The sequence below is a fragment of the Mastomys coucha genome, unplaced genomic scaffold (genome assembly GCF_008632895.1).
Source record: "Mastomys coucha isolate ucsf_1 unplaced genomic scaffold, UCSF_Mcou_1 pScaffold18, whole genome shotgun sequence".
In the NCBI taxonomy this organism is placed as follows: Eukaryota; Metazoa; Chordata; class Mammalia; order Rodentia; family Muridae; genus Mastomys; species Mastomys coucha.
In genome coordinates, this window is record NW_022196900.1 from 6,187,327 (window position 1) to 6,200,577 (window position 13,251).

Genomic DNA, 13,251 nt, shown 5'->3' on the forward strand with positions numbered 1-13,251 from the left:
TCAGAAATCCACCTGCCTCTGCCTCCCAAGTGCTGGGATTAAAGGTGTGCGCCACCACCGCCCGGTTTTTTTTTGTTTTTTTAAACAGATTTTAAGGTAAATTCTTTTCTTTGCTACTTAAGAACTTAGTATGTGAGCCGCCTTCCTTGAAGAACCTCTGAGAATTGTTTTGTGTGTCCTTTATATTTGAAATGTATTTTTCAGCTCAAGAAATCTGCTTATTATGATTTTTGCATTTCTTTGCTGTGCTTTTTTTTCTTCTAATCCCCATTGTCTGCAAGCTGAGCACCCTCCTCCTCATCTGGCAGCCCGCTTGAATTGCTGTCCAGTTTTAAAGTATGTCACAGAAGCGGCTTTTACCCTTCAGTTCTTCTCTCTTCCTTTGCTCCCTCTTTCCACCTGTCCATTTGCAAAATATTTTAGAAGAGCATGCCTTTTCGTACTCTGTTCATTCCATATCGCCAGGAATGGGTTCTGTTTTGGAATTTGAGCATTTAAGGGGTGTGCAAGAATGGGTTGTAGTCAGAGAGGACTGATCTAAAGCAATCCAGGGCTGTGAACATCTGCTGAAGGGACTAATGATCTTAGCCAGGGGCAGAGAAGACCCAAAGATGAGATGTCTAGGTTTGGATCCAGAAGGCTATATGTAGAAGAGGGATGTGTGTGTGTGTGTGTGTGTGTGTGTGGAGAGAGAGAGAGAGAGAGAGAGAGAGAGAGAGAATGTGTCAAAGGGCAGTACTAGTGCAGGAAACCAAAGCTATAGAGGTGTGGAATTTAGCTGTAGACAAAGGCACTTTGCAAGGAGTCAGAGCCAACACCGAAGGATAGAACCATTAGAGGCTAGATGATTCTTGGCATTGGGATTGTAGCAGAGATTCTAAATGTTTGAGGATTATCTACATCTTCCTTTGTTCCATTAGGCCAGCATCACAGGCAGATATTAAAGCCATTAGCAGGTCATGCTCTTGACTTTAAATGGACCTGCTTGGACCCTGCTGAGTCAGGGGCACTTTTAATGGCTCTGTTGATGTAGCCATCTGTGTGGTCTTTGGAGATCCCTAGATGAAGGCACTGGGCTTACCCAGAGATATAATGCAAATTAATTATTTTAATTAGAGTCATATACATTTATAGAAATCAGTTAGCTAAACTGTATCTGGCAGCAGTTTAATAGTCTAAGTAACTGCTGCAGTTGGATGACCTTCAATGAGAAGCGAAAGCTTGCTGGTCTTCAGTTCTTATGAGTATATGTGAGAGTTCAGAAAATTCTGCAGTCCTCAGAGACTAGAACCAGGTGAGAAATTTCACATCTGTGTTGCTTGGTTTCTTCAGAACTTTCAGCTGCTCAAGGTGATATAGGGATTTCAATCTAAAACAGAAAGCAACAAGTATCAGGTCTTCTGGCTCCTAGATCTAATGGAGGCTCCAGATGCATGGCCGGAGGGGTACAGGGGGCGCAAAGGGTTGCTAGCCGGAGGGGCGGGGACTGAAAATGTCTTCTGACCCTGGTCTTGGAATTTTTCTCCACTCCATTATAGAATCTCTTTTACAGTCATACAACTATGCAGCTTCTGCTTAAGTCCTTTCATGGGTCAGAATATTAATTTTTAAGAAAACCTATTTCAGCTTTGAAGCACTATAAAGGTCTTCACTGAGTGTGAACTGAACTCTCCTCCCCCCAAGTTGTTTCTGCGTTAATCCTGGCTCTCTATCCCTCAGTCAGGGAAATATGTACTGTCCAGATAGTAGCCTTTTGGCCATTTGTGGACCATGATGATATAGGCCACCTCCAAGTTTTGTCTAATAAGCATTTTCAGGCTGCTGTCCTTCCCCTTTTTCCATGCTGGGAATGGAACCCAGAGTCTTGCCTGTATTAGGCATTTATCCTAACCCAGCTCTCTCTGACTCTCTTGGAGTTGTCACATAGCTTGATTTTTTTGGAACTCACTTTACATCCTTACTGCTGCCACCCTTCCCAGTTCCCCCTCACACAGTCCCTTTTCCAGCCCCCCTCTTTCTCCTCTGAGAGGTTGGAATTACCCCCCTAGTAACCACCCCATCCTACCCCTGCCCACTGCACAACAAGTCTCTGCAGGACTAGGCACATCCTTTCCCACTAAGGCCAGACAGGGCTGCCCAGTTAGGGGAATGCCTTCCACACACAGGCAACAGTCAGACACAACACTCCTCCCCCCACCCCCACTGCCCGACCCTATCCCTCAGGTGGCTTGATTTTAAGTTTCATTACCATTCTAGTTCCTTGAAAATGTGATCCCCCCCCCCAAAAAAGACAGACCCAGTTATATCCATATCCTATAACTTGCCTGCTAACTTGATCCCCTAGACGAACTTGCAGGCAGTTGCCTTTGGAAGCAGTACCCCGGGGACTTGACTGCACTCTGCAGTGTTGAAGTCTAAGACTTACATTCATTTTCTTCGATTGTAAGTGTCGCAGAAATCCAGTGTCATTTTGTGTCTGTGGTATGGGAACATTAAATAACCTTTATTATAAAGGAGTGCCTGAGCCTGGGCGGTGGTGGCACATGCCTTTAATCCCAGCACTTGGGAGGCAGAAGCGGGCAGATTTCTGAGTTCAAGGCCAGCCTGGTCTACAGAGTGAGTTCCAGGACAGCCAAGGCTATACAGAGAAACCCTGTCTCAAAAACAAACAAGCAAACAAACAAACAAAGAGTACCTGAAAGGAAGGCAGACATTCCAGTAGAAAAACAGGGAGGGGCTGGGGGGATAGGGAGCAAAACCAGCAACAAAGTAACAATGGGTAAACTGGAACAGGCGAGGGCCCATGAGAAATGGTCAGAGGGGCTAGTCATGAAGTAACCCGAATCAAACTTCAGTGAGCTTGTGTAGGGGAAGATGCCCATGAGGAACTAGTCATGAAGTAACCTAGATCACACTGCAGTGAGCCTGTGTAGGGGAAGATGCACATGATGCATTTACAGCTTAAGAGTGCAGATCTCTGTGAGTTCAAGGCCAGGTATGGCTGAATAGTGAGACCCTGTCTTTTAAAAAATGAACTACAGGGGTATAACATGATTCAATTTTTGTGGAAAACATACTATAAACTTAGGTGGGAGTTAGCATATTGCTAACAAATGTTGATCATATGGGCCTCTGAGGTAGTGCTTGTTGTGGAGTGGGTATTTTAGGTTATTTTAATGTGATGGGGTGATGTTTTCTTTTGTTTTATATATTTTTCTCAGAGTATATTTGAACCAATAGCCAAGCATAATTTTCTCCATTGTATTAGGACATGTTTTTTTTAAATTTTTTTTAAAGATTTATTTATTTATTATATGTAAGTACACCGTAGCTGTCTTCAGACACCTTAGAAGAGGGCATCAGATTTCATTACGAATGGTTGTGAGCCACCATGTGGTTGCTGGGAATTGAACTCAGGACCTTTGGAAGAACAGTCAATGCTCTTAACCGCTGAGCCATCTCTCCAGCCCCTAGGACATGTTTTTAAGAGATAAGTTGAGTATTTGTAAGAGTATAAGTATTCACTTTTCACCTTCATTTAATATGTTCCAGTCGTTTATTTTTATTTTATGTGCATGAGTATGTTTTGCCTGCATATATATCTAGGTACTACATGGGTGCAGTGCTTGCAGAGGCCAGTAGAGGGTGTCAGATCCCCTGGAACTGGAGTTTATAGACAGTTCTAAGATGCCATGTGGGTATGGGAACCAACCCTACTCCTCAGGAGGAGCAGCCAGTGCTCTTAGCATCTGAGCCATCTGTCCAGCCCCTAAGAATATAAATACTTAAGAACTAGGTGCTGTTTTCACCACGTTGACATTTTTAAAATTTAATGTTTATAAAGCCCTTTCTGACAGGAGTGTGTTTTGGTGCTTTCTTGGAAGCAACATAGACTTCAGATTTTTTTTCTAATGAAGATATGCCAGCAGGGTGTGGTAACACATGCCTTTAATCCCAGCACTTGGGAGGCAGAGGCCAGTCCTATGTACATAGTTCTAGGACAGCCAGGGCTATATAAAGAGATCTTGTCTCAAAACAACAATCAACATAAAGAATGTATGCTTAAAGAATTTCACTGCTATGAATTTGTCTTAAGAAGAATATCTGATGAGTGATCATTTGTCATGAATAGGATTTTCTTTACAAAGCTCTCTCTCTCTGCTTCTCTCTCTCTCTCTCTCTCTCTCTCTCTGTATGTGTGTGTATATGTGTATACACATGTACATGATTATGCATACAGAGGACTGAGGTCAATGTTATGTTATACTTTGTCTTTCTCTACGTTATTTTTTGAGACAAGGTTTCTCACTGAACCTGGAGCTCACCAACATGTAGGTTGGCTAGCCAACCAGTGAACCGCAGGGATTTTCCTGTCTTTGCCTGCCTCTACACTCAGCCCTTTACATAGGTACTCAACTCAAGGCTTTTATGGCAAGCACTTTACCAACAGACCCATCTCCATAGTTCTGCAAAAATTTTGTAAAAGTGAAAATTGGAAACAACACAAATGTGTTATCCTAGAGTTTTATTGCTGTGAAGAGACACCATTTAATTGGGGCTGGCTTACAGTTTCAGAGGTTCAGTCCATTATCATCATGGAGCGAAGCCTGGTGGAGGGAGATGAGAGTGCTACATCTTGATCCACAGGCAGCAGAAGGAGACTGTATGACACTGGGTGTAGCTTGAGCATAGAAGATCTCAAAGCCCACCCCCACAGAGGCACATTCCTTCAATAAGGCCACACCTACTCTAACAAGACCACACCTCCAATAATGCCACTTCCTTTGGTCCATGCAGTCGAACACATGAGTCTATGGGGCCATACCTATTCAAACCACCACTGGCATAATGATCGATTTACTGAATAAATTGTAATCAGAGAAAATATACTACAAACTCATTTGAACTGATAGCATAAATACTTGTATTGGTATAGAATGATGTTCATGGAACTGTAAGAGGGAAACGAATAAAACCTCATTTTAGTTTAAAAAATAAGTACATGTATAAAAGTAAAAAAGAATAATAAATAAAACTAACATTGAAGAGTAGAAATATTAGATGATTTTACTTTCATTGCACTCTCTACTGCTTTACTGTAAGCCTATATTATTTCAGCCTAAAAAAATGAGTAAAATATATTTTTTAAAGATTTATTTATTATTATACATAAGTACACTGTAGCTGACTTCAGACGTGCCTTCATGTCAGAGCTCATTACAGATGGTTGTGAGCTACCATGTGGTTGCTGGGATTTGAACTCAGGACCTTTGGAAGAGCAGCCAGTGCTCTTACCCGCTGAGCCATCTCGCCAGCCCCGAGTAAAAATAATTTTAAATTAAAAAAAATATAAAACTATCTAGGAGAAACGGGTGGCTTCCATTCCCTAGAAACACAATCCTAAAACTCTTCTTGTTCCCTCTGATGTGTCCTACATTATTTCCGAACATATTTTTCTTTTTGAGACAGTCTAACCAAGGCCTTGAACCCTCTATGTAACTGAGAATGACCTCTCTACCCTTCTGAGAGTTAGTAGTACAGGTGTGACCTCCTTGCTCAGTTACATGGTGCTGAAGGTTAAACATAAGACACTGCCTGCCAGGACACTTCTGTACCAACTGAGCCACATTCTCAGCCCCATGTGAAATATTCTCATATTGCTATTACATAATTTCAATAAATTATAATAAATTTAATAAACTAATGCTGTGGTAACTAACCATCATGGTAAATGAGGATTAACTCCTATACACTCCGAGTTTCCTTCACTATATCTTCCTGTGTTGTATTTTTATTTTGGGAAATCTCTTCAGTGTTTACATTGTTATAAAGATATAAATATTATCCAGTGCTGACTAAATTGTGAGTTACCTTTACTTTAAAAAAAAATATTTATTTCTATTTATGTGTATATGTGCATGTATGTGTGAGCACATGTGTGCAGGTGCCCTTGGAGGCCCAAAGAGGGCATTGGATTCTTGGAGCTGGAGTTACAAGTGGTTGTGAACCTCCCTGTGTGCATGCTAGAAACTGAACTCAGGCTCTCTGTAAGTGCAGCAAGCATCAGAACATGTGAGCTTTAAATCTGATGTTATTTTTATTCTCAATTTATATATTTGATGTATTTTTCCAACCAAATGTTAGAAGCTCTTCTGATTTTAGTTTCTTGGTTTTTGCCCTGGCATAGCACTTGGAGGCAGAGGCAGGTGGATCTCTGAGTTTGGGGTCAGCCTGATCTGCATAGTGAGTTCCAGGCCAACCAGGGACACATCTTGAGAACCTGTCTCAAAAGCTAAAATCAAATAAAATATAAAATAGACTATATAGTGTTGTTCCCTGTTGTTGTTTTCATTCACTGTACAGGATTGGTTGGTGTGTGGGTGAGGTGGGGAAGAGAGAAGTGGTTCTCACTGTATAGATGAGGCTGGCCTACAACCCGTGACCCTCTTGCCTCTGCTTGCCCATTAGTTGAGATCACAGGTTTGATCAGCTCCCTTCCAGATATTCTTAATCTGGAAGTTTTGGTTGTTTGGGAAAAACTTTATTGAATTATTTGGTAGTGACTCAGTCGTGTTGTATTGCTGTGCAGAGGCTCCATGACAAAGCAACTCTTATAAAAGAAAGTGTTTAACTGGGGCTGGCTTATGCTTTCAGAGTCCTTTATCATGATGGAGAGGAAGCCTGGTGGCACACAGACAGATGTGGTGTGGAGAGGTAGCTGAGATCTACATCTTCATCCACAGGCAGCAGGGAGGATCAGAGAGACCTGGCCTGGCTTGAGCTTCTGAAATCTCAAAGCCCATGCGCGATGACACACTTCCTCCAGCAAGGCCACGCCTCCTAGTGCTTCTCAAGTAGTGCTGCTCCCTTATGAACAAGCATTCAAATATGAGTCCACGGGGGCCATTCTTGTTCAAGCACCACAGGCTGTTTCTAGCCTCCCAGAACCTTCCCTGTGTGAAGATTGGACATCTTGCTTGACATAGTCCATTTAGTTTTGTTTCTTGGCTGTGGTATTTGGTCACTTTCTCTTTTGTTCATTGTTATTTTTTGTAGGGGTGTGTGTAGTGGTGCATGTTGGGGTGTGTAGGGGTATGTGTAGGGGTGTGTAGCAATGTGTAGGAGTGGGGGTATGTAAGAGTGTGTAGGGTTGTGCGTAGGGGTGTGCTGAAATTAGTCTTCATCACTTTTCATCTTTTCATTGAGACATGAACTCTCAGTTGAAGCTCACCAGAATGGTTAGTTTAACTAGCCAGCGTACACCATTATCCTCTCTGCCCTCTGAGGCCGGCACCATACTGTTTCAGTAGCCAAGTTTATGTTAAGCCAGGAAATAAGCTTGGTGAAGTCGTTGCCAAGGTTATTAACCCCAGCATCAGAGGTAGACTAGTGGGCGTCATTGTTAAAGCTGTAGGAGATAACCTGGTCCTTAGTGTAACCCAAGATGCTTCTTAAAAAAAAAAAAAAAAGATTTATTTTTTTTTTATTTGTATGTGTACACTGTAGCTGTACAGGTGGTTGGTCGTGAGCCATCATTTGGCTGCTGGGAATTGAACTCAGGACCTCTGCTGCCCCGCTCGCTCTGGCCCTGCTCACTCCAGCGTAATTCACTTGTAGCTGTCTTCAGACGCCTCAGAAGAGGGCATCAGATCTCATTACCGGTGGTTGTGAGCCACCATGTGGTTGCTGGGATTTGAACTCAGGACCTTCAGAAGAGCAGTCAGTGCTCTTACCTGCTGAGCCATCTCACCAGCCCCGCAAGATGCTTCTTAAGAGGTCTTCTAATCCACATGTCACCTCCTCAATTCCATTGTATTAGGCGGCTTTCTCTAGGCAGCAGAGCAGATCCACTGTGATTAAGAGAATAGAAGGCCGTGCCATTGAACTTCCTGGTCAGCTCTAGGATGCCCCTGTCCACAGCTCTGGCAAGCTGTCCATGGGGATGGTAAATTTGTGCAGCCCTACAGCCAATATACCCATTATGCACAGGGTGACCTAGGCTACGGTCACAATCGCCGAGACAACACTGATGTCCTAGATGACCTTGCCTGGTGGGTCAGGTGATACAGGAGAAGGAGCTTTGCTGAGTCTTGAGTGAAGAATGCTTCTGATGTTTCACACCCAGCACAAACGTGGGGGCCTCCGCAGAAGGGGCAGAGAGGGTGACCTTTTTATTTCTGCCCTTTAGGGGGGTTACAGCCTTCTCTGTGGTATTGAAGACACCAGTAAACTGCACACCACCACCACCCCATTTGATGTTGTGGGGAACTTTCTCCTGGAGACCGATGACCCTCCCATTGGTGACAAGTTTCCCGTTCTCAGTCTTGACTGTCCTATGGGACATGTAGTTGAGGTCAATGAAGGGGTCACTCATGGCAACCGTATCCACTTTGGCAGAGTCGAAGGTGGCTCTGGTGAACAGGTGCCCGATCTGTTCACTTCTACCATCATGTCTCAGCTGGCATGTCACAGGAAGCTGGGGTTGTCCCAGGGATGTGGAGGTTCACAGAGCCTAGAATTTATGTTTTATGGTAGCTTGTGTCCACGCTCAGCTTTGTTGTTAGTTTGTTATTTGTCATTAGTTTGTTATTCATTTATTAAAAAGTATATGCCTCCAGGTTTTGGTTATCCAGTTTGGATATCCTGTGCTCATTTGGATGTGCCTTGGCAATCCTCTCTCCCCGCATCTATGAGAGATGCTCCACTGTTGTTGTTGTTTGAGACAGGGTTTCTCTGTGTAGCCCTGGCTGTCCTGGAACTTGCTCTGTAGACCAGGCTGGCCTGGAACTCACAGAGACCTGCCTGCTTCTGTCTCCCAAGTGCTGGGATTAAAGGCATGCACCACCACTGCCCAGACCTGATCATTATTTTTAAGAGAACTCACTTTTCATTAGTCACAGGGAAGGCTGAACTTTCACCTCACTGAACTGTCTTTGTCAGAACCGGATGTTTGTATTATGCTGGCCCTGCCGAGCAGAAACTTCCCTTCTTTATGCTCCAGGGCAGCAGAAATAGCACTGGGGAAAATCAAAATGGCTAAATGTAAATTGTACCCTGCAGTGGATCCTGGCATAGAAAAGGAATATTGGAAAAACTGATGAGATTGTAATATTGCCTGCAATTTGCAGTTTGGTTAATAGTATTGTGCTGATGTTAATGTCTTAATTTTGCAAAAGAAAAATATTAAAGGTTATATAAGATGTTATTTTCCAAAACGCTGAATGCAGGGCAGATGGCAATTCTGTGTTATCTTTACAACGTTTTATACATCCCAAATTACTCCTAAATAAAAAGTGAGGTTTCTGTTTGGTGTGTGTGTGTGCGTTTTGAGACAGGATATCACGTAGCCCTTGCCCTTACACTTACTGTGTAGAGGAGAATGATTTTGAACTTGAACTTAGGATTCTAGGATTGTGCCACCACACCTGGGTTATGTGGGATTGAACCCAAGGCCTTGTGCCTGCTAGGCCAGCCCTCTACTGATTGTGCTACATCCTCAGTTCTCAAAGTAGAAAGTTAATATAAAACAAGACTGAAGTAATTCACTAGGATGAACCTCATCTTACATATTGTAAAATTCATTCTTGAACTGTCTGTTTTGGAAATGGAGGTGGGCAGTGGAGTTCTTTTTAAAAATCTATATGGTAACTGGCTTTTTAGATTTCCTGACCCTTCTGGAGTCATCTCAGATTGCTTATTTTTTTTAATCTTAATAATTCTCCTTATCTCCTAGGTTTTCTTGAGCAATTGTGTAGTGCTTAAACAACATAGTCTTTTTCTTTTATGATTCATTTTTATTTGCTTTGTATCGAATTTATTTTCCACTGTTGTACTTTCACTTTGTGTACTTATTTATTGGGTTATCGTGAAATTACTTTGGTGAATTGAGACCGCTGTTTTTAAGAAGTGAAATAGATTAGACAATAGAAATGTCAATACACATTGATTTACGAAGCATTAATCGCTAAGCACCTATCTCTTTTCTTGGCGGCCTGGCAACATTTATCAAAGCACAAATGTATGCGATCTTTGACCTATCAATAGGGAATCTTATCCAGATATATAACTGCATACATGCAGAGATGATTACATACTATGTAGCTTCACTGAGTATTGTTTATAATAGCAAAAGACTGGCACTAACCCAAATGTTTATCAGCAGAGGACGCCCTGTTAGATTGCAGTACAGTCCATACAGTGAACCAATCAGTTGTCAGAAAGAGTGAAGAATGATTCTGTGTCCTCATGTAGAAAGACAGCAAGGGTACATACTCAAGGAGAAGAAAAGGCCTGGTGCGGACAGAACAGTGCCTGTGGTGTGTCACCCTTTGCAGGAGAAAGGACTATAGCATCTTTGTTTCTATTTACTCGCACAACCGTGAAGGAACTCAGGAGAGAGGATGCTATGGGCTGAGATCTGGGTGGGCGGACCACTCTCTGAATAGGTATTTGATTTTACCATGGTAAGAATACTTAAAGTTACCATCTTCATAATTTTTTTTTCCAAGACAGGGTCTCGGATCCAGGGTGGCCTGAAACTTGCCATATAGTTGAAGATAACCTTCTGATCCCCCTGCCTCCACCTCCTGGTTCCTGGGATTACAGGATTGTACCATCATGCACCATTAAGGAGGGGCTGGGAGTTTAAGTCAAGGCTTCTTGAATGCTAAGCAAACAGTCTACCAAACTGAGCTACTTCCCTTGCCACATCGTCACACAATTTTTAGCTCATAGTACAACATCTGTATCTTTCCTTTTATAGGCCACTATGGAATTATGCAGGTGAATTACCTATTTAAAAATTAAACATAGGGCTAGCAAGCTGGCTCAGTAGGTAAGAGCACTGACTGCTCTTCTGAAGGTCATGAGTTCAAATCTCAGCAACCACATGGTGGCCTACAACCACCCGTAATGAGATTTGACACCCACTCCTGGTGTGTCTGAAGTCAGTTACCGTGTACTTATATATAATGATAAATAAATCTTTAAAAAAAATTGAACATAAATCATTGAGCAACAATAGCACCCAAAAGAATTGGGAGTAAAAGTGCTGCCATGGGTCAGAGAGGTGTCTCAATGAAGCCGCTCCTACAAAGGACCCAGGTCTGATTCCCAGCACCCACATGGCAGCTCACAACCTTCTCTAACTCCAGTTCAGTGAATCCAGCGCTCTTCTGGCCTCTGCAGGCACAAAGGCATGCATGTATTGAGTACACACAGGAATGCAAAATACTCCCATACATAAGATGAAACAAATAAATGGTTTTTAAAATGTATTTATTATTATTTATACGAGTACACTGTTGCAGTCTTCAGACACACCAGAAGAGGGCATCAGATCCCATTGCAGACAGTTGTGAGCCACCATGTGGTTGCTGGGAATTGAACTCAGGACCTTTTGGAAGAACAAACAGTGCTCTTAACCACTGAGCCATCTCTCCAGCCCAATCAATGTTTTGTTGTTGTTGTTGTTGTTGTTGTTTTTTAAAGGAATTCATGTCAGGTGTGATGGTACATACTTGTAAATCCAGCACTTGGAGGCTGAGGCAGGAGGTTCATGAGTTCAAGACCATCTTGGGTACATAGCGAGAAACCTTATCTCAAAGTAAGAAAAACAAGCAAAAAAAAAAAAAAAAACAGACAAAAATGCTGCTGCCTGCTAGCAGGTCCTGGAGGCAAGGCAATTGTGAAACCTTCTGTAAATTCCCTCATCCCTCTGTGTGAGACACAAAGGCATTCTGTTTACCACATGCCTGGTCTCTTCAGGCGAGGGATGCTGAAGTGTTTGTTCTGTGGACTGTGAAGAGCTCAGCTAGGAAGGGAACTAGTTATTTGCTCAGTGGGTCTGCGGATGGGTGGGTGTGGATGTGAAGAGTCCTCATTGCAGGCTTGGGTTCGGCTCCTAAGAACATTCTTCTTTCCTTCATTCCATTTAGGTAAATGGAAGAGCTGGACGGCAGTTTATCCCAGACGCGGAAAGCACACAGAATAGAGCAGATGGTGGCAAGGTGGCTTCGGCGCTCCCGGGACAGCTCAGCCCGGTAAGGCTCCTGCACTGGCAGAGGGTCCTATTGGTAGTGGTTTGGTTTCCCTGCGGGAGGAAGTGCCTGTTCTGGAAGGACCTGGGGCTTCTTTCCTGTCCCTGGATGGTTTTGATCGGCTGCCCTATGCAGAGAGATGCGACAGGTGACTCGGCCAGTAGATTGAATGGGATGTCTTTTCTTATACCCTCCCCCCAACACATACACAGTCACACTCACTCCAAACTCACACTCATACACACACACATGTTTGCATAGACTTCCCCATGCTTACACACATCTGATACACATGTCATATGCACTTTCTGGGCACTTAATATAAGAGTTTATATTCTTTCTGTGTCCTTGTTTCCTGGAGCGGTTTCTTTCCCATAGCCCCTGTTTCTTTCTAAACAAAGATGATATCAAATGCAGATCTAATGTGGCTACTACAAGACAACTTTAAAGTAAAATTTCAAAGCCTTTGTTTTCGCCTGGGATCTTCCCATCTGGTTCTGCCACAGAGTTGAAGTGGCAGGTGCCAGGTGTTACTGAGATACATCCCCCTGAAGGAGCCAGGACAGCTGACAAACTTGCTTCCGGCTGTGCTGCCTGAGTTCAGGTTCTCTGAGCCCCACTACGGGGGTGTGAGAAAACCCGTAGAATCGGCTCCATTTTACAGACAAAACACAAGGCTCAGAGAGGGACTTCAGAATGACTCGTTTAAGACCACTCTCTCCCTTGTTCAAAGACCTTTGATGGCCTCCATCTTGTAAATGTGTGGGCGTTTTGTCTGCATGTATATCTGCACAATGTACATGCAGTGCCTTCAGTGGCCAGAAAGGAGCTGGAGTCATTGCTTTTAACCCCAGCACAGGAGCTTGGCTGAGGTGCTGGGACTTCTGTGAAGAAGCACCCAGTCCTCAGTGAGAATGAACATCTCAGTGGGCTGCATCGGATAAACTGCACCATGGACATTGTGCTCCACCTGGTGTGGAACTCACTGAGCGCATTCCTTCTGGCTCAGCCTCCTGTGAGACCAGCAAAATTGCTAGCCCCGTATCTGTAGCCCAGAGGTGGCCGAGTCACAGGAGCAGTGCAGGTAGCCGGAGAGTGCTTGACTAATGAATGAGAGAATCGTTTCCCAGGGGAGGTTCTGCGATCCTAACCCTGTGAGATTCCACTCCACGGGTTCTGCGGTGAGATAGAGGCTTTCCTTATCTCACTCTGT

The 13,251-nt window shown here is 43.5% G+C and overlaps 1 protein-coding gene across 3 annotated transcripts in view; it reads left to right on the forward strand.

Annotated features, from left to right (window-relative positions):
* Frmpd1 (FERM and PDZ domain containing 1) overlaps positions 1-13,251 on the forward strand; it is a 103,435-nt gene that overhangs the window by 35,649 nt on the left and 54,535 nt on the right. For all 3 annotated transcript variants that reach the window (XM_031377283.1, XM_031377284.1, XM_031377285.1), the window contains exon 2: positions 11,937-12,041. In XM_031377283.1, coding sequence (XP_031233143.1) covers positions 11,941-12,041 — 101 coding nt within the window. In that variant the 5' untranslated portion in view covers positions 11,937-11,940. The remainder of the gene's footprint in view (positions 1-11,936; positions 12,042-13,251) is intronic.